The following is a 22,289-nucleotide window of genomic DNA, read 5'->3' as shown; positions in this document are numbered from 1 at the left end:
GACTTGACTCCTGTGTACGCAGCACCCAAAAGGTTAAACTGCTGCTGCTCTCTAGAGAGAGTAACCAAAAATGAATTTGTGTAAGTTTAAGAAATCTGTTAAAGCTGGGGTAGGCAGTTTAATTTCTGTGCCATTTGGCAAAAATACCATAATGGACTTTGAGTATATTGAAACTAAAATGGACTAAGAGAACACTAGATCTCTGCACCTCCTCTTGGCTCTATTTTAAGGCTAAAAAAAATCGAGCACGTGACAAGACTTGGTGAATCACAGGTCATTTCAGAGAGAGGGCGATCGTATTGGATGTTCTACAAATGGCTGAATGCTGTAACAACTGGCGAACCAGGTGAGAGTGGACTCAAACGCACGACTCTGGAGACAGTTTGGGTAAAACAACACAGTCTTTACTGGTCAAAGGGTAGGTCTGATACACAGAAGGACAATCAGTGGAGGGAACCAAATCCAATAGGGAGTAGGCAGAGGCAGAGTCAATCAACAGGCTAAATCCAAAAACCAAGAAAAGGACACAGGGAAACAAAAGACTGGAATGCTAGACACACAAGGAGCTAAGACAAACTGGCACCAAGATAAAACTAACTAAGATTAAATACTCTGGTGAGGGGAAGGATAACGAGACATGGTTGAGGCTAATCAGGGCGAGACAGACAATCAGACACAGGTGAAGTCATTAAAAGGGAGGGAAAACACACAGGGGCAGGACATGAAGTGATCTGAAATGAGAGGAGATGTAAGTAAAACAGGAAACAATAGGAATGAATGAAATAAAAACATAACCTTAGAAACTTGAGCTGTGACAAAAGCCTGACTCATAGCAGAGAATCCTGCAGAAAAGGTTACTATTCCAGCATTTTCAAAAACTCCCTACACTGCAAAGCTCTGGAGACGGTCCCCAGTCAGAAGCCACAGCAACTCAAATTCAGCCAACGCAAAAAGCTAACAGCCCTGTCTTCCCACCGGATCTACAAACTTCCTGTTGCCGCCTTTACACAGGTTAAACCCTGTGCTGGCCACCAGGCAGCTGTGACACCTGGACACTGGGGAGGTTGTGCGAGCCCAATAAGAGCCACCACAGCCGCCCGACTAAAGGTTTGTCTTCAGAGCTGCTGCCCATTCTCCTCCCCGGGAAAGCAGCCCACAGTGGAGGGAGCGAGACAGAGGACCATGAGGTGGCTAGCTAGCTAATCCCTGTCTCATTTGTGGCCTGAGAGAGTGGGACGAGAAGGGGCTGAGCAAATGCCCTGCGTTTAACTCTACAATGAAATTAAATCAGTGTATCGGCACATATACACATGGTCATCTCGTGGGAGAGGTTTAGGACAGAGAGGGAAAAGCTATGTATGTTCTAAGAGCAACTTTAAATGAGATGTTTTCTCCTCTATACCATTAAATCCATCCTCACTGTGCAGGGCTGTATACCCACATGGCGACCTCACCATCTGTGCCTAAACTATAAAGACACTACCAGTAACAAGAATTTGTGACTACTACATCTTTTGATCTTCTGGGCTTTGTACTTCATCCTCTACAATAACTTTAGGAGCTCAGAGAGACTTTGGATTCTGCTGAGGCGGAGGATAGCACCTCACAATGCATTTGATTGTTTTCTTAAAACTAGGATGTCTGTATCTCAATGAGACCTTGGGGCTGCATGTGATGGCCCAGTTGAACAATTTTGTTTTATTATGAAAAAAAACAAACACCTAAAACTCCAAGGCAGCACTTCATGGTGGGCAATTTCATAATGCAAGCTCAGTCACTGTGAATGCATATTAATAAAGCTTCAATTGTTTCAGGTCTATGGTAAAAGGCAATAACAGTAAAGGGACTCACATAGTAACGATTACAGTAATGATCGTCTTTGCTCAAATTTCAGATTCTTAATATTGACTATTGGCCTTAGACGCAGATTGTGTAAATTGCATCTCCATGTAATTGATGGGTTTGATTACTTACTGGTTTCCAATCTGCTTAGCACTGTTTATGTGTGTGTGCTGGTTCAGATATTGAGGGGTGGAAACCTCTTCTCACAGTCACATTTTAGTTACTCACCACCCATTTGGGGATTAACATTCGGTCCCAGCATCTATATTATACTCTGGGGAAATTTGTGGAGCACAGGTCGGCAGCCACACAGGGGAATAAATGCAATATGTCAATGGCGTCTTGCAGGCTTCCCAGGTTGATATAGAGGCCACTTCGCCACTTAAACGCACAGATCAGCTTTGGCGGGTCAGTCAGGATCCCCTGATGTTGATGACTCAGTGCAGGCATTACTGTTCCTCCTGCACTGATAACCACAGACGTACTACCAACTAGCCTTCTTAGTGTGTGTGTGTTTCTGTGTGTGTGTGTGTGTGTGTGTAGAGAGAGATACAAGACACAGTGAGAGAGAGAAAGGAGAAGAGAGTACATTAGAGTGGGCCTGAGTTGAATTAACAAGATGTCAGGGGAGTTTGTGTGAGAGGGAGAGGGGAGTGTGTGATGGTGTGTGCTCTTGTGCTCCATCCACGCAACAAAAGTGTGCCCAAGAGAAAGTCAGGTTGTCATTTTGTTGCTCCCTTTAACTAAGTGAGTTCTCAGGGATATTGCATCAGGTTAGGGTTAGGGCAAAGGTTGGATTTAAAGTTAGGGATAAAATTTTGTTCAGTCGGGACCACTTTTGTCAAAGAAAACTTTATTTCTGTTTGCAGTAATATATTTAGTGGCTCTGTTCTTGGGCCTCCCTGCCTTTCCTCGGCCTACGCAGAAAGCCTAAAGCAGAGAGAACCCACCTCTCCGGCCCTCCATGCACCTACGTGGAAAGCTTTGAGACGGATAGAGCAAACCTTCCTGCCCCTCCAGGCACAAACAAGGAAAGCCTGAGGCGGAGAGAGCGTACCTCTCTGCCCTTCCACATGCCTACGTGGAAAGCTTTGAGATGGAGAGAGCAAACCTTCCTGCCCCTCCAGGAACAAACAAGGTAAACCTGAGGCGGAGAGAGTGTACCTCTCTGCCCTTCCACATGCCTACGTGGAAAGCCTTAAGGCAGAGAGAGTAAAATTATCTGCCCTTTCATGTGCAAACAAGTAATGCTTTAAGGCAGGGAATGGTGAATGGTGTATTAAAAAGGGGGCATGCACAATGTAATTTTGATTTATTCAGTAGTGATGGATATAAGAAAAAAATCTCACTGATGACACCATCTGTCAGCCTATCATCTTACTGCTCTTCATTTTAAATATGTTTTTTTTCTCAGTCGTAGTTCTGTTGCTGCAGTTGTGCGCGCCCTCCACCTCCCCATCACTACAGGGTCTTTTTAAGGATTCATCAGCCTCATCTGCCTCAGCAGTCATCAGCCACCTCCAGTGTCTGAACTCCAGGGGGAAATTTATCTTGCTGCACCTATTTTTTATTAAATATTATCTTTACTTTATTCTTCTGTCTCTTCTGATTGAAATGTCCTTGGATTGAAAGAGCACCTGTTTTTTGACCCCCCCGACTGTCTTGGAGAATGTTCCAGCTAGGGTTGGGACTCGTTAGGATTTTAATGATTCCAATTCCTTACCGATTCCTACATTATATTCATTATACTTGCTATACTTAATCAAGTATATAATAAACAGCTGCTAGCTCAGCCACCTCGATGTTGAGAACTGTGTTCAGACAACTCATTGTCTGAATTTTGCAAAGAGCCCCTTAAAATATCCCGTTAAAGGTAGTCTCACAAAGACTATCTACAGTCACAAGAAAATTGAGCCCAAACCTACTCCTTCAAACTTCAACTAACATATTTAAATTCTATTTATCCATGATTCTGATGATTTCTTTTCATCCAAAACATGTTTTAAATCTTTAAAAAGCCAACAGTCACCAGTGGTTTTTATATCATGTGCATGGGTAAGCATATAAAGTCCATTTTGCATTCGAAATATAAACCAGATGATGACTGAAATTAACATTTTATTAATTTCCACTAAAGACAGTTTAATCACTTCTGATCTAATTTTTGTACATTTGAGTTTTTCAGGACATCCTCCACTTCCTCCGCTGTATTAATAACTCTTTGAGAAGAATTTTGAGTGACAGTCGTAGAGAATATAAATAACAACATGCTTAGTGTGTGACTGGCAGTTTGTTAATGTAGTAAGTGAAATAAATGAGAAACACTAGCTATTTTTAACTGTAATGGTTTCAGCAGAGTGGCCTAAGGGAAATGTTCTTCCTGAATCAGTTCATTCTGATCATGAATTTTCACAGCAGAGACCAGCTTCACCATCATGTGGCTAAATGCACCGACTTCATGGGTGACAACCAGAACCAGAGAGGCTGTTCAGTCTGCAGGGTCACACACACAGTGCCACGCTGCCACATGCTCCGTGCACATTTCCAACACCGTGATTGATCAATAAGATTGATCAGAAGACATAATGCAAATCAAACAAAGTCCCATTGGCAATGCAACACTGCCATGACAGAAGCTGCTTTAAAAAAATCACTTAATGTGAGTTACTATTGATCTCAGCTCCTGATCAATAGTCATCTCAGAAGCTGATGGAGAGGACACGTGGAGGCTGGTGGGTGGACGTAGATGACCTCTGCTCTGGCCAATAGCCACACCAGAGGGGGTAGGTGGGGCGGGGGCAGCTTGTGGCAACAGCGCTACTGTAATTTGACTGTTGACGCTAATAGAAATGAGTAAAGAGCAGCTACAGAATCATGCGTACATTTCTGATGAACTCTCTACTCTTGTGTGTGTGTGCTTTTGCTTATTCGTTTAAATGCCTCAACACAATTGCCAGAATAAATGTTGGTATTGTATGTTGGTATTGTATGTTGCTGCAAACCACTGATGTGTAACATTTGCAAATTATTATGAGGCAAATATATTTCAACAATGCTGTGGTTATGTTTAGGCTCAAAAACCATCTTAATCACGAGAGACAAAAGAGTCTAAGAGTCTAAAACAGAATATAAGTGTACAGATTAACAGATGATTTGTGCTGAAAAGATTTAATAGAATTCTTTGGTGCTTGGACACCAGAGGGATCGTGGGACATCTGAGCGGCAGCTAGATAAATCCCCCCATGGAGTTCAGACACTGGAGGTGCTGGTGGCTGATGACTTTGTGGTTGATGGCTGATGAGGCAAATGAGGCTGAAACTGAGAAGACTGGAAGACATATTCTCACTCAGACCACGTCACATATCGGCGTTTAGTCATGGACTTTCCAAGTCCAGATGCGATGTGCAAGGTACCCTGGGTGCATTGGTTGTTGACATTCTGGGATGCTGCATAAAAAGTTCTTTCAAAATACACTTCTGTTTTCACAGGAAATGTACTGTTTACATACAGTCTTTGTCGGTACAGCACCATGAGTTTATGTTTTTTTTTCCTCCAACAACAAATGCACATGATTGGGTTTGGCTTTATTATCTTTTGGGATGCAAACGCTCGCGCAGAAAATAGACCAGATGCCGAAATGATTGCTGCAGGGCCGGCGGTGGAGCTGTGCGGCGTGGCCAGTGTGGATGACACAATTGGTTAACATGGGCGCCAAAAGGAAACTGGCTTCACTTATCGGCGCTTCAAGGCTATTCGCGGCGCTTCCGCAGGCGGTGTGGCCCTGGCACTTTCGTTCTTGTCCCGCAGCATTTCCCCTGACGCCGCCTGGTGCAGTTAAACTATAGCAATGACCAGCTGTGTATCATGCTGACGTTAAAGGATGACATTTATTGACGGTGTCTGACAGCGTGAGTCACAGCCCAAGCATTGGATTTCAACGACTTCGGAGTGAGTTGCTGGAAGACAGAACTACGACAGAAAAAGAACCATATCTAAAATGAGGAGCAGTGAGATGATAGGCGGACAGAGAAGGTGTGTGGCTATGCTATTAGTTGATTGTGGTTTAGCTGTAGAACAGCTGATGACTCCACTGACAGCCCTGAACACGACAGCCAAAGACAGAGAGTGAGCAGGCGAGCAAGGAGTGAATGGCAGGGTGAGGAAGAAAGTTACAGCCTAAGCATGAAAAAGTGCTGTCTCCCTGACTGAACCTTTGCTAGAGCTTCATTTGATTATGGTTAAGAAAAGATTTTTTTGCAAAAAATAGCCAGTTTTGAGCGAACAACGCATCGATGTCTTGGTAAAAAATCAACTTCTTTTCGTGACACTATAGCGATTGGAAACACAGTGATGTCTCAGTGAACAACAGTTGCTTTTGTTGCCACAATCCCCGCTATAAAACACCAATGTTTGGTTCCTAAAAAACTGCTGGAAACACAGCAATGACTCCGGTTTTATTATTTGTTGGTCTCAAACAGTGGTCTTCAGTGGCCTGCAGTTTGGCAGGTGTCTTGCCAAAGTGACACACCATCCACCATCCCCTCAACCTTGTATGCTACATCACTTTAGAAATGTTGATATGACACATATGAAATGACTTCTAACATATCTGTGGTTTGAAAAACGTACAATGCCAACATTTTCCTCTGGGGTCAGTTCTAATGTCTAACTTCTTCCTTGCAGAAATAAACAAAGTTGCAAGTTTAAGAAAGAAAAAACACACAAAAAGGACAAAAAGTGCAAGGTCTGTGTCTGAGAGCTGCACTCAGCAAGTTTGTGCAAAAATAGAATTGAAAAGGGGAGGTCACTTTGAAGTAAGGGCTTACAGAAATCCTGGAAGGTGACATTGGCAAGACATGCACAATGTGCTCGTGCTAATCCGCGCGGCTGGTCTTTGATGCTTTATGTGAAAAGAAACCAAAGAGGCCAAGAAGGAGCAAGGAAAAGATTTAGTATTGGTGAATCCAGCTCCTCTCTGGGCCGGCAATATTAAGACATTTTTTAGTTTGCTCTTGTGTTTCACGTTCTTGCAACCGAAGTAGAGAATTAAATAAATGTAGGACTTGAATTTATCTGATAAATCTGTCTGCATGTGCAATGTGCAAACCAGATGCCAGAGTTAAACTACCTCAGTTACTCTCACCAGAACAGGTGAATACAACAGGGCCATTGTTAGTGTCATTAGTAACACCTGTGCTTTTCCTACTATGACAAGTCAAATTGTCAGACAGGCGTGTCCTCATCCCCTGCTGCAGTCCTCCCTTTTTATAAGAATAAGATGGTTGAATTTTGTATAAGAATCTTGCCCTTTGCTGCTTCAAACTCAAAACATGGTACACAATAGCTCCATGCAAGTAACACCCTCTGCTTTTATTACATCATTTGATACTGGCAGGCGTATCTGTGAACTCGGCTTAGCTTCTAAACTCCAGCTTCATGTATGTGCAGTTGCCCACATAACACTGTGCAAAAAAGTGTTTGAATCGACTTAACCTTATCTCCGTCTGAGCCGAGGCATTTGGGGAAAATACCTCAGAGGGGAAAGAGAGGAAGCCTAATTACCTGAGTTTGGCACGCTGTTCAACCTTTTGTTACAGATATTCCTCAAATGAAGTGAACGGGTGAGATAAAATGAGAGCGGGGATTAAAATTCTCTACATGCCGCCTATTTCCAGGAAACATGTCAAGTCCCTGTTATACAGCTGCACAGTGAAGGGCCTCGAGTTGGCACCATTTTACATACAAATCATGCAAACCAAAGAACATCAGTGGATGTTGAATGGGATGCTAAATGAGATACAGCTGAAAGGGTGTAGGATGTGAAATTTTAGTGTCACAGCTTTGCATAAATTTGCAGAACACATCATCTGTCAGGATAAAGTTTAACACTGTATTATGCCTGGTGTCACTGACAAAAATCAGCCAACAGGTTAAATCTCCCTGCAAGCAAGATCTAGATAAGAAAAATGTTATGAACTGGGAACAAAAAGGGCTCAAATGGTATTATGGACTAAAAGAAGCTGAAAATCACATTATGTCTGCCAAGGTTCAAGCTCACTGGGTAGAGCAACAGCATCCCTCAGGCCATGTACCCCTCTCTATGACCATTTTTTCCATTTGTTGTAATGCAGCAGTCATAAAAATGGTGCACTGGGTTTAAAGTGTGATATAACTGCTAACTGCCAGGCAAAACAAGTAGACACAATACATATGTTGCCTACGATATGCGACAGTATCAAAGTGCATCACGTTCTCACTCCAAACTTGACAACATGTTGGTCAGTGGCCCTACACTTGAAACTGTAACACCCTTGGCACCTCTTTAGCGTCAGTTTTCGACACTCAGGGACGACATGTCAAATTCTGCTTGTTACATGCTGTGTCCTTTCAAAATAAACTTTGTGTTCACAGGAAAGGTTACTTTAGGTTTAGGCAACAAAACTACTACTAAATACTTTAAACTACTACTAAAATACTTTAAACTAAGTTTAAAAAAAGATCCCAGTTTGAGTAAAAAAAACGTTTGTTACGGATCTTTAATTAATGAAGCTCGAGCGAAAGTTCAGTCAGGAAGACAATACTTTTATTGCTCAGGCTCTAGGTTCCTTCTCCCCCTGCCATTTACTCCTTGCACGCATGCTCACACACTGGGTCTCATTCATGAAAAGTGAGTAAATCTGTGTGTAGATTTGCACATAAAAGCCTACGCTACTAAAAACCTACTCCGGATTCAGGAATGCCGCGGGAAACTCAGATTTGATCGTAAACACGTGTGTATGATCATGAATGTCAATCCATCGTAAAGTGACAGCGTGCTCCCGGTAATCAGCAATTAGCATAAATCACACCCATGAATAGCCAATGACCACCATATAAGGAGGTGTAGGTGCATCCTGTTGACCTGTCAGTCATGGCGCAAAGAAAGAAAGAGAGAGAAAGAAAGAAAAAAGAGTTTTTCTGAAGCGGAGATCGAAATAATTTTGGGTGAAGTGGACTTAAGAAAAAACATTTTATTTTCTTCAGTTAGTAGTGGTGTGACAGGGACAGACAAAGTGAAGGCCTGGAGGGAGGTAACAGATGCTGTTAATGGTGTCTCCGTAGTACAAAGAACCATGTCAGAGGTGAAGCGTAAATGGTTTGATATGAAACTGGAGGCAAAGAAATGCATAAGCACACACAAAAAATACAGCGGTCACCAAACAAACAGAAGATTCATTTGTGGGGTTTTGAATGAAGTGGGAACGGGAAAGCAGAGATGTTTTGTGCGTAATGAATAAACTCTAAATCAGTGATGGCTGTCGGAATGTAGAGCTATTTAACATTTATTTTAACAAATGATACGGATAACATATAGCCTACAGCAGTTTGTATGCATCGTCTTCAAATTATTTGAATCTTAATAGCCTAAAGCTCTGTTTAATACAACGTAAATTAAACATTTTTCAAATCAGATTTATTCATTCAAATGATCAAAAAGCCACAAAAAAAACAACAACATGTTGTCTCAAATAATTCTTTCAGCTGGCGCGTGCTCCTTCGTGGCTCCACCACCTGCTGCTCCTGCTGCTCCTGCTGAACCCAGGCACCGAGGCCGAAGAGGCTGTGATCCGGCTGTCCTTACGGATATTTTTATTATCATCATTCAACATGTAGAAAGAACGTGTAATCTGTTGAGTCGATTTACATAGATAATTCACAATCATAAACCTATCTTAAACCTGCTAATTGCCAACTAATTTAACTAAATGTGTTATATTTTTAATATTTTGTCATGTTTAGATTACGTGTTTCAAAGGCATCTGTGTATTGTGTACATAACAGAGCGCAATACGAATTAAAATTGTAATTTCCAATAGTGACAAGCAATATTTATGTGCTTTACTAAATTTACACAAGCACTACGAGTGGTCAGGAGCAGGAGTAGATTTTGTTAGTAGCTACGAAAAGATCAGAGCTACTAAAATATTGATGAATGCGGACATGCACGTAAATTTTCGTCTGCGAAGTTTACACACAAATTTCTTCTGCTCACGCTTCATGAATGAGACCCATTGTCTCTAGGTGTCATTGTCTGGGTAGGTCAATTGAGTGATCAGCTGATTCACAATCAACCAATAGCAAAGTGACACACCTGCCCTGTCCGCCTCATATTCTGTGTTAAATATTATCTTTACTTCACTCTCCTGTCTCTCCTGATTGAAACAAGTTTATGTTATAGTTATGTCATGTGATGGATGTGCAGGCTGTTCTCGTACACTGTATACAGATATACACATATGTATACCTGTGAAAAATAATGCAACAATATGCAACCACCTAATCATGAGCCAGTAATTCCTATACAATCCACCTAATTGTGCAGGTTGCAGTTACTCAACCAATGAGTTGTGGCAGTGGGTGGGTCAAACAATATAGGACTTTTCCCCAGTAGACCAGTGTTCATATCCAGACTGTTCTCTCAATCTGTTTGTACATTTTCCGTTGAAAAGTAACGCACCCAAGCTCATACATACATACTGATGGGGGTAAATGAGGAAGTAGTCCTGTGTGGTCTTATAAGGAGGCAGATTTGGGTGGTGGATGGGTCAAAAAAATGTAGACTGTCCCCCAGGGCTTTGTAATTTCATGTTAATTAGGCAATTGTTTGTTAAGGATGTAACATCATTTGAGGGGTGCTAATTTGTAGGATATCATACAAACTATTCTATGTGGATATGCTGTCATATCCTGAGTGAAACCAAGTAACCTTTTTTTTAAGACATGTTGTCTTTTCCTAAAGCTAACCTATGTAACATTAAGTACGTCACATTAAGTACATAGTGTGACGATGCCCAACCTTTGTTTCTTTTGATAAACCTAACCTATTTTATCTTACGTTAAGCACCTAACTTTACATTAAGTATGTGACATGATGACCCCATTTTTGTTGCACTAGTTTGATTGATTATTTTATGAACCGTTGTATGTGCATTTTCATAAGATATCATACAAAGTGTTGCATAAGAGTACACTGTGTATGTGATGTATGGCACATGACATGTATGCCATCAGCACCAGCAAAGAAGAAGGCAATCCCCTTCATCAAAGCTGGAGAGAAACCCCAAGTGCATCCACAGACAACCACCGGCCTCCTCCACACAGCCCCTGATTGGCAGCTGTAGGTCGATCTGGGAAAGCAGCTGAAATCCCCCCAGCACATCGCAACAACATCCCTCTGGCCAGACATGATCATCACCTCTGAGGCTTCAAAACATTTGATCATGCTGGAACTCACGGTGCCCTGGGAAGAGCGGATTGAGGAAGCCAATGAGAGGAAACAAACAAAGTACCAGGAACTGGTGGAGGAGTGCAGGGGCAGGGGCTGGAGGACATTCTACGAGCCCATAGAAGTTGGCTGTAGAGGCTTTGCAGGCTCACTCTGCAAAGTCCTCGGCCGATTGGGCGTCACACGGGCGGCTAAGAAGAGGGCCATCCAATCTGCAAGTGAAGCTGCAGAGAAAGCCACAAGGTGGCTTTGGATTAAAAGGGCTGACCTGTGGGTTGCTGCTGGGATGCAAGTCGGGGCCTGATCACCCCCGGCTGGGTCGCCTGGGTGAGGGTGTCTGATGTTACGAGACCCCAAACACCCAATGACCCCAGGATACATCACTGAGGATGCGTCCCAGTGCATCCAGGAGACGTTTCTTGCATAGTCACTGGACATTAACTATGTTACAATATGAAAAAGAAACTAATATTGCATTTTGGTTTTGGAGAAAAATACAGTCTCCTGACTGGGAGGCCTGTGTCTGTTTGACCCTTCCACCACCCCTCCCTTCGTCCCCTCGACCCTATACTGACTTCACTGATGTGGATAGGCTTACATTGGAGTCAGCTGAAGGTGTATCTCATACAGATGCTAAAGGTTGCCCTGTGCTGACACCCTGAAAATGACAACAGAAATAATCTCAATCAATGAGTCTGTCTCATGTCTGGACTTGGATTTAAACAGTAAATAAATGGTAAATGGACTTGTATCGTGCCCGCTAGTTTTTCCAACCAGTCAAAGTGCTTTTATACTACAGAGTCACATTCACATTCACACACTGGTGGCTGAGTCTACCATACAAGGTGCCACACACTTCATGCCACCAATACTTTGACATGTGGACAAGAGGAGCCTGGGATCGAAGTGCTGATCTTCTGATTTGTGGACGACCTGCTCTACCTCCTGAGCCACAGCGTAGTGAGTGAGTGAAAGAGAGCTTAAGGTCATCCACCCAGCCACCATGTGGAATTCAAGCAAATTTTTCTGCCTCTGAGTCAAGCTTGCAGTGATCTTACGTGCAACCTCCAGTATTTGAGTGGAAAAACAGCACAAAAAAAGATGTATTTAAAAAGGACTTTTGGGGAGAAAAATAAATATGCATGTGATCTTGGTGTCGTCAGTGATTCAGACATTCAAACTATGAACAAAATGCTCAACAATTCAGCGGAGGCTCAATATTTCTCTATCAAGCTGGGTTACCAGAAAAACGGAAATCTACTGTATAGAGCTGTGAATCATGCGGACCACCTGTCAGTCATGTCAGTCAAGGTTACACATTCAGAGCAACCAAAATGACAATTCAGAACTCTGTTCAAATGAAGCACTGGGAATGGATCCTTGCTGTGTTCTCCTTATGGCCTGACATTTAAACCACCATCAGGTTTTATTCAAGAGCTGTCAAAGGTTTTTGTAAGAAAATACAATTCAGTTCCCTTCTATCAATCTAATCCTTTCATCCATGATCCATCCTGCTTCACACTTCCTCACATTATCACCTACAGTAGCCATCATAAAACCAGTGGAGACCTGGCAGCACCTTAATTAGCCCTTGTGTAACAGGATATGATCACAGCCTTTTTAAATGTGTTGAGAGAGAGAGAGTGAAAGTGAGGCAACTGTTGTCCTTAGACTACAGAGGAATCTTATTGACTGTCAGGTTACTGCTATGATTTCCTGTCCGGGAGAGTCTGGCCTGGGCCGGTAGAATAAGAAAACCCTTTGTATCATGGCTCAACATCTCCTCTCGTCTGATAACTCCGGCTCCTTTACATTGTGTCCTCTGTTTTGTGACAATACTACAGTTGTCCTTTTTTTCCCCCTCAAGTATCAAACCCAGGGCTGCCCCCGACTAAGAATTTCCCACGTCGAACCAATAGTCGTCATTTAGGGCCATTAGTCGACTAGTCTCCTGCATGTTTACGATATTTATTTAATTATCAGTTATGATTTCAGGCGGGGCAACACAATGAGTTGAAGGTGTGAGAAAGAATAGTATCAGTAACATTGTTAACACTGTGCTACATTATAGAGAAATACAAACCGTACTAATGAACCTTCATTAATATAGGCCTATATTTTATGAGTGCACGTCACACACTGAGTGAGCCGCCTGTTAATGACGCTGTGGGCTAATGGGCATGTAGCTACTTCCACGTTTCAGATGATACGTCATGTTTGTAGTCGACCAATGAAGATGAGTTTACATATCACCTTGGGTTCGTCCTTCACCTTCTCAAAATGATCCCACACTTTGGATTTCCTGCCCGACATGTTATGACGAAAGGTCGAGCACTGGACGCTACTTTTGTGCCTTTTTTGTGACAGCTTTCAAGAGCACAGCTGCAGGTTGTGTCTGAGGTTGCTAAGAAAGTGCAGAGCTGATCTTCTTCCAGGAGCTGTTTATAAGTGTGTAGGCCTATCGTCTGTGGGACAGATGTAAAGCTCTGGGTAGCCCTGCACTAACGTGATCAACCTTTCCGTATTTATCAGACTGAATATTTACAGAAGAAGGGAAAGATATCTGTCGGCTGTGATTGGTATTTTGAGAGGGCGCAGCTCCTAATAGAGTTTCACATTTGTTATATTTTTATTTTCTTCTGCGACTAGGCGACCAATGAAATCTTGCCGGCTAATGACCTCTCTGGTCGACTAATGTTTGGTTGATGGTTAGGGGGCAGCCCTAATTAAAATCACCACTAGAGGTGTTACTTTGTGTTTAGGGGCAATTAAAAAAGAATGTCCAAAATTGTTGCAGCTGAGGCAGAGATATCCTGGCTTTCAGCCTCCAGTATGAGTCAGACTCCAAAAAACACTGAATCCTATATTTCATATATTGTAACCCAACAGCATGGTTTGTTAGACTCCCCCTGTCTGGTAAATGCCCACATCTTTCAAACTCATGGCAGCAGTTTGTACTGCAGGCTCCCTCTTAAAAAGTTGTAACCTCCAAACTCAACATGAGTCAGCTTCTCAGACACCCTGAGGACCCACAGGGGTGATTATACAACTGTTTCAGGGCTGTGTAGTGCTCCCTGTGACAAATAAACAGATCCTTGTGTGTAGAATTAGTCGAGAGGAGAGCTCCTTAAAACTCAGGCTGCAGACTGTAGTTTGATTATGGCTTCAATCAGAGTTTGACTTCATGTAATGAGCGAACAACCCTGTTTTTGTTTACCGCAAGTTTGTAAGTGTGCCTTTCACATGAAATCCATCCCATTTGCTAAGTCCTTAAAGGGCCTCATAGACTGTATATTATATGATATATTAGCATGAGTATAAGACTCTATGTTTAGCAGTGTAAGAACAGGACACATTAAAGGAATATAATGGCCCAATCACCTGAGGGAAATGTTGGTATTATACTGATGAAGATTCTCTAATGATGAAGTCATCCAGGTTTTGGTAATCCTTTGTGCTGTATCGTAGGCAACAGGACTTGCTTGAGTTTCTTGAAGACGTTTCACCTCTCATCCAAGAGGATTCTTTAGTTCTAACGGACTGGTGGGGAGTCGCAGGCTTTGAACCCTGTGTGGGCGAGTCGTTAAGGTCATGATAATGTGACCTTAAAGACTCTGGAAGGGTGCACACCCACACAGGGTTTGAAGCCTGTGTTAGATAGATAGATAGATAGATAGATAGATAGATAGATAGATAGATAGATAGATAGAGTCCTGTTGTCTACGATACAGCACTTAGGTTGCTAGCAGTGTACCATTTCCGCAAACCATGGACACATTGAATTTGTTCGTTTCATATGTATCATATCAACATGTTTCAAGTGACGTACTTCTGATTATATGAGTTGACTTTGTCATCAGGAGGTGGGTGGGATGGTGGATGGCAGGACATCTTGTTGAGATGGCTACCAAGCTGCAGACCACTGTTCGAGACCAACGACAAAACGAGTTATTTTTATTGAGATATCGGCATATCCAGCTGTGGTTGAAGCACTTAAAGCAGGTATTTTACACCAAAACATGATCTTTTCCTGACCATAGTTGAATGGTTTAGTACCTAAACATAAATCACATGTTCACCACAGTATTGTAGTAATGTAAAGAATCCAGTAACAGATATGCAGTACAGTACCTTACTAAAGGATGTAATTTGGTCTAAGGCTATGTGAAGACTGTTGGGCCTGAAGAGCACTGCGAGCAAAGTCAAAGCATCAGCTGTATTTGGATCCCATTTACAAAAGTTTGCAGGTTTGCCACGTGAAGCTTATCCACTCTGACTTGTGTAGCAGATGCAGTCGCCAAACACAGCCCACCCTGAAACAAAACAGTACAGTGCTTATGAAATCCAGGTGATAGTAAGTCAGGTTTAAGCTTTGATTTGATGCATCTTTCAGCCGGAAATGTCTGCATACAGCGTTAGCCCCAGTGGCATGCACAGGAGCTGCCTTGGCCATAACAGGACACTTCCATACCTCAGTTCTGCCCATGTACAACTAAGACCACAAGTCACCACTAGCTTAGTCGCTATAAATACGCTACATTAATATGTTTCGTATGTATCTTTTCCACATTTTTAAAATGGTGTAGTATATGAGCTGGCTGTCATCAGGGGGTGGGGAGGATGGATAGTGTGTTACCTTGCTGAGATGTCTGTGAGGCTGTAGACCACTGCAGACTGCTGTTTGAGAACAATGAACAATAAAAACCATTGTTTTTTAGCGAGTCATCGCAGCATTTCCATGGCAGCAGTTTGTACTGCAGGCCTTTTTAGTCCCTAAACGTGAGTGGTTTTTAGCGACCAGTTGCTGTTTTACATGCAGATCTTCTTGATTCTTCTTGATTGATTTTTTTTTAGAAACCTGTTTCTGTTCTTCCTTCGGGGATAGTGCCGTGAAAAGCAGTTGTTTTTTACCAAGACATCGCTGCGTTTCCTGCAGGGGTAGTGCAACGAAAAGAGGTTGTTTATTACTAGGCCTCGGTTGTGTTTCAGTCAGGATAGTGCCACAAAAACAGGGTTGTTTCTTATCTTGATATCGCTGCATTCCCAGGCAGGATTGTGCCCCCGAAACCTGGATATTTTAAACCAAAACATAATCTTTTCTTAACCATACCCAGGTGTTTTTTGTCCCTGAATCTAACTACATGTTAGCCATAGCTGCCTGCGAGCTAGCTAGGGCAGTCAACTCGAGCTGCACTGATTCATACGTCACTACCCGTATGTCATCTCCAAAACACACCTTCCCAATTTGGCGGTCTATTTAAGATGCAAAATCTTGCCGGCTCTCCCTTTGCCTTCTCAGTCCCACTGCCGCCCTGCATCAGTACTGCCGATTGCTCTTTCAGCCCCACCTCCACCCCAGCATCCAATATCCCCAATATCTCATGTAAACATATTGTGGGGAACGATTAGGCCGGAGTGTAGACGCCAAATTATGTTCTGCTGATAGAATAAACATTTGTTGTGTGACTGAAGTGTCCTATATAATAAGGCACACATGTAAAGTATCCATGGTTTGCAGAAATGTACAATGCCAACATTTTTATCTGGCAACTGGGTTGACATGTCACATCCCAGGTATCAGGAGAAGGTGCCTCTCTTCAATTTACCCCTGCCTCTTCCACAGTCTGTGCACACCACTGATACGTGCTGATGTGTAGCAGAGTATCATGATGAAACAAGTCAAATATAATAAAGAACAATATGGTGTAGGGAAGAGCTCACACTGGAATCAGCTGTAGCAGCACGGAAGGAACCCCACAGGAACATTTGGTGATTTCTCCACATCATATCCGACTGCTACAAACCGAATGTGTGTCATTACACATTTCACAGTGCAGGCAAACAAAGACACATCCAGCTACAACATATTTACCCCTTCATATTCCCGTTATATCATGCGCTACCGTTTTAAGTGAAAGCCGAGTCCCTCTCCCCGTTACCGAGACTCACGGTAGGGCGGGCTGTAGGACAGAGCAGCCAGCCAGCATCAGGGCTGAATAATTGATCTCTCTCTATCGGTCAGGAGGACGTTAGTGGGACGTTTCTCCCTCCATCCCCTCCATGTGATTCAGTCGCTCCTTCCCATCATGGTGTGAACGGCAGCTGCTTCACCCTCCGCAAACCACCAACCCCCCCATCTACTCCTCCTCTTTCTCTCTACGTGCGCGCGTGTGTGTGTGTAAGTGAGCGTGTGTGTTTGTGTGTGTGTGTGCAGGAAGACGAAGCGGCAGGCAGGAGGAGGCACCAAGGACGTCCTTTTTCCAGCCCCGGGAGCCGGAGATGCGAGGGACGAGCAGTTAGATTAGCCTGTGCTGCTGTTGCCTGCTGCAGGATAACTTTGGTTCCAGAGGGTGCTGCAGCCGCAAGCTCTGCTCTCCTCATCCTTGGCTTGGTGTGTGAGGAGGATTTCAGCCAGTCGCCGGACGGAGGTAAATCGATGCTTGATGCTGCTGCTTCAATGCAATGCAAAGGCGCGGGGAGCTATCCACTCGCGGTGGTGCTGAAACCAGGCTCCGATCAAACAAGGAAGTGCATGTGCATCCATGCTTTTACACCATCTCTGTGTCTCTGCACGCAAATGCACAATCAGGTCGATTTGTGAGCACATTAACTGCACGTTCACTGCATATGTGGCTGTAAATATGCACGCATCAGTCTGCGTTGCTGCTTAATTAACGCTCACTACACGAGCAGCTTTCTGTGATGCCGGAGTGGGATGGCTGTGTCCAATGCCCCTCCAATGGAGGATGGAAAGTTTTACCACATGATCAGGAAAAATACACAGCAGTGGTTTAGACTTGCGTCCACATGCATGACAGTCTGTCCTGCCAAGCTGAGGACTCGCGCCGTGCACTTACTCCAAACTCGCTCGGCTGCGGGCACATAGAGGTTATTACTGATTGTCGTGACACGTTACTGGAGCCTGACACCTCACAATCAGCTGTGCGGGATTCTTGGGGGAAAAAAGCGCCACATTTGCAAGGAACTGAAGAGCCGTAGCTGCTGATTTGGTCTGTAGATTTGAGGTGTTTTTTCCCGGTGTGTTCAGGTTGTGTTTGAACCATTGACCTTGGTGTCCTTCAGTTGGCGCATTGAGGGAACGTGCCTGACACACAGATACAGACTTTATAAGCCTAGATGTGACTGTTTGGCTCCGTGCAGGCTCAAATTGGAGCCAAAAAGAGAAGTTTCAGAAATTATTGTTGAATTTTTCCACAGTAGTCTTTGAATATTTGAATGGGAGCGTGGGTGTAGTGGTGGTAAAGTGAGTTTTTAGGGATTTTATCGCACTCAGTTGCATTTAAAGTCATGATCCTGCATGCTATGTGATGTATTGCTCTTTGCTTTTGCTGTCTTGTAATCAGTTTTAAGACTTTTAAGCTTGGGATTATTGTTTTTTTTGCAAGAAATATAGTTTTTGTATTGTTTTCTCTTCCAGATCTGGCTACAAAGGACTTCTACTTTTCTGTTACTATTGAATGTAACATCGCTCAGACAAGGAAGGCAAGGAATTAAAAGCCATCATCATGAATTTCGTTATGAAACAAGCGTTGGGAGGTAAGATCCACCTTTTTCCATCCCTGAGAGTGAATGCATATGCGTGTTTAAGTCCGATGATTCCTAACTCCTGTCTGACTTCTTGATACTCACTGCCTTCCCAATTCTGCGTCTTGCTGCACACACACATCATTATTCTCTCCAGCTGCAGCGGAGGAAGTTTTATTTCTTTTTCTGCTTCCCTTCCCTGCGCGCGTTCTTCCTCCACATCTGCTGCTGCCTTGCTGCACACATGGTGTGGTTGGCCCCTGGGGCACACTGAGTAGCCCTCAGCTTACTGTAACAGGCTGGTGATTTGTAACGTAGACTGAACCGCTGTGGCCGAAAGGTTATTTCATGTTCCAGTGAGTGCAACCTGCTTACCAAGAGGTGTTGAAACAGGTCTTAACCATGGCTCAGTCTCACCATTAACCACACTGCGGTGGCGCCTCTTGACTGGACGCCGCAGCGACTCTTATCTCCACGTGCTGAGTACACATTTTCCACCTGAAGGGGGGAAAAAAGATAATCAAGGCAGAATCTAATCTTCAATAATTTCATTCCAGCACGCAGACGTGAGTGATTTTCTAATTGCCTGTGCTGCAACAACTCCCCGGACATGAGATAATCACAACAGAGTAATGAATTTTGAAGGAATATGAACTTGTTATTATGGATGAAGATGCAGATGGTGCAGTGGAAGGTGAAGGGTCCTCAGTGGGTTTCACATAGGAGAGAGGCTGCTTGGCAAGGGCGTGCACATACTGGATATGGTAGTGGTTCCCAACTGGTGGGTCGCAGTCCAAAAGTGGGTCGCAGGTTTATTCTGAATGGACAGAAAGTGATTCTTGAATGTGTAAGGTTTCTAAAAAACACACTTTATTTTTAAGTACAGTGAATTTCCGGCACATAACTTTTATTTTATGATATGATACGATATAGGCCTACTTTATTGTCCTTGTAGGGAAATTTGTCTTGGACTCAGGAGCTGCTTTACAATAATAGTCCAGAGGAAATGAAAAGCATACACCATAAAAACATACTACATATTACAGTATTGCACATCTGCCTCTCCTGTATTGCACATAACACCAGCACACAACAGAGCATCATCAGCAAAGCACAGCACACCCCCTGATGCATCAAGCTACATTATTTAAAATCTTAATTGAAGCTGGCACAAATTAATTTTTAAAATCATTCAGTTTGATTTTATTTTGAAGAGCCATTTCCTGCTGTAGAGTGAGTGATTAATGGATGGCTACTAAGCAGAGACAGCAAACTAGGTCAACGACACGGCCAAATGCAAGTATGACATTGAATACAAGAAATCTGGACCCCGTGGTTGGACCAGTTGGGAATTACTGCTACATGTCATGGTGTTGTCGCATGATCAAATAGAAACTTGACATAGGACAAACTGTTTTAATGTTTATTTATAGTTTATATTTAGTTAATGTAGAATAAGCATATGATTTTGATATAGATTGCTATTATTTTACAAAAAAAAACATGACAGAGGTCATATATGACTAATGGCACTATTTTGAATTCAACTCCAGCTCTTTGAACACAGGCATATTTCTATGCTGGCAATCTAATCACTATCAGGGGACCATTCTCCGCCCCACACCCCACAGGCCCCTGTGCATCCACACTGCCTGCGCTCTCTTTATTTATGCCCCTGCTGTTGGTGATTTATCTGTGGTAGGCCCATAGAGCATTGAAATCCAGCTCTGGTCTGCTGTGGTTGATGTCATCAGTAGATGAAAGGACTGACGTATCTGCACTGAAATTCATTTGCATCTCTTGAGCATTCAGAGTATTTGTTGCCCAAGTATTGAAACCTCTGAAAATTTGATTTCAAATTGTATGTATTTTCCTATGACAATAACTATTCTCCAGGCACCCAGAAAGTGCACTGGGCTTTGAAGCCAATTATGTAACGGCCAAACAGTGGAATTACACCATTATGTGACACCCTGTGGCCCAAAAAAAAATTCTTCCCATTGACCTTCATGGCTGAACAGCTGTCTGTAAATCATCAGATAATTTTTTTGAGCCCCACAGCCATCACAAAGTACCCAGATACAATTGATTTCTTACAATAACAATTGGAAAGTCTTGAAGAGCTGCACGGTTTAATTATCTTATCCCCATTCAAGTTAATAGTGTGCTAAACTGGTAGTAGTATGGGCTGCACAGTTAGATGCAGTGCTGATTATGCACATAATTTTATTTTGATTTTATTGTTTGAACCATTTTGGCTTTTCGCACCACCACTTCTTGCGACTTCAGTTGTCTCCATCTTGGATTTGTGGAGCCAGAGGTGACCATATTTGGATGAGAGGGTGGAGCTAAGCTTAATGCTAGCTGCTAGCTTTGTTAGCACTGTGCATTCACAGCTTTGGTTAAATGTGAAAACTGTGTGCTAATGCATATTTTCACAAGCAAAAACCAGCCTAAAACCATTTAAACAAAATGAACCAGAAAAAGTCAATATCCAAAATAAGGATTTTAAGTACAACCAAATGCTGAACAAGATTTCTTTAGATGACTGAAAGGTTAACTGAAAACACAACAAAATAGGGTAGGTACCTATACTCTGTGAATCTGGAGTTACGCTTTAGTAGCAGACAGCCAAGCTATAAAAATGGATCCCTTGTACAGTTGTCTTGAAGGTGGAAATTAGCCACAAAGACCGAAACCGTTTTTTGTACCAGGCTGTAAAAAACAGTTCGGCATTTTAGCATGGGGGTCTATGGAAGTTGGCTCAGCCTCAAGTGGCCATTAGAGGAACTGCAGTTTCTGGCACTTCAGTGTTTGGCTCAAGTTTTATACCCAGAGGCTGCTTCTTGATGGAAGCATACGACCTGCTTTTTTTTAAAAATGAGCCCCACCCACCTCAAGCAAGTGAGAAGAGCACTAACCAACACCTGCTCAGAAAGTTATCTCTCTGGGGAAAATGTATCACAGCTGTTCAGACTTTTGTAGGAAATTGTGTTCACATAGGACCCCGTCTCTTATATTGAGACACTGATTGAGAAAATTTGTTTTCAGGCCCTTGTTCTGTTGCTTTTTTACCAGACTCAAATTTACAAAGCTTAAAATAACTAAAAACAAGATGCAGCAATTATTGCAGGAGACATGAGATGATGTAACTTTGACACTAGAGACAGAGGTTCACATCATGTTTCCTACCAACAGTCTTCCCCTAACATGGTGCACACACTAATTCAACAGACTGTAACCATAACAAGCCTTTAATCTCATCACATGGTACCAAGCTACACACACACACTGCTTGACCAGCTGTTTTCCATTGCATGACTTAATGCGGCGTGTACATGCGGTCGTGACTGTTTCTCTGGAGGTGATGGTGGATCTGAGGTCATGTCAGAGTGAATCTGTACAGTGTAGCAGGTAGAGACGTTAAAGCACGAGGCAGACCTGGATTCACTTCCTTCAACAGCTGCTGAATGTGAAGCTCCATCTACTTTTTGTGGTCAAAAGAAGATACAAACATTTATTGACACTCTGACACAGGGACTCTCCTCACATCTCCGCTTGATGTAAAATGTGATTGGTGTTACATTGATGTTATTTTTAAAAGAGTTCTGTGTACTATGGGACTTTTCGGATGAGC

At 42.9% G+C, this 22,289-nt stretch overlaps 1 protein-coding gene across 4 annotated transcripts in view; it reads left to right on the top strand.

Annotated features, from left to right (window-relative positions):
• The first annotated feature begins 15,967 nt into the window (after window positions 1-15,967).
• Window positions 15,968-22,289, top strand: part of cplx2b (complexin 2b) — a 100,875-nt gene continuing 94,553 nt past the window's right edge. Inside the window, exons 1-2 of one of the 4 annotated variants that reach the window (XM_033633200.2) lie at window positions 15,968-17,535; window positions 18,546-18,664. In XM_033633200.2, the coding sequence (XP_033489091.1) occupies window positions 18,634-18,664 (31 nt within the window). In that variant the 5' untranslated portion in view covers window positions 15,968-17,535; window positions 18,546-18,633. Of the gene's footprint in view, window positions 17,536-17,960; window positions 18,118-18,244; window positions 18,372-18,545; window positions 18,665-22,289 lie in introns of those variants that run through there. The other 3 variants (XM_033633201.2, XM_078169568.1, XM_078169567.1) reach the window with 3 other exon arrangements.

This window comes from Epinephelus lanceolatus, chromosome 7, assembly GCF_041903045.1.
Source record: "Epinephelus lanceolatus isolate andai-2023 chromosome 7, ASM4190304v1, whole genome shotgun sequence".
Taxonomy (NCBI): domain Eukaryota; kingdom Metazoa; phylum Chordata; class Actinopteri; order Perciformes; family Serranidae; genus Epinephelus; species Epinephelus lanceolatus.
The sequence above is the reverse complement of the archived record's forward strand: the minus strand, read 5'-3'. Positions and strand labels throughout refer to the sequence as shown.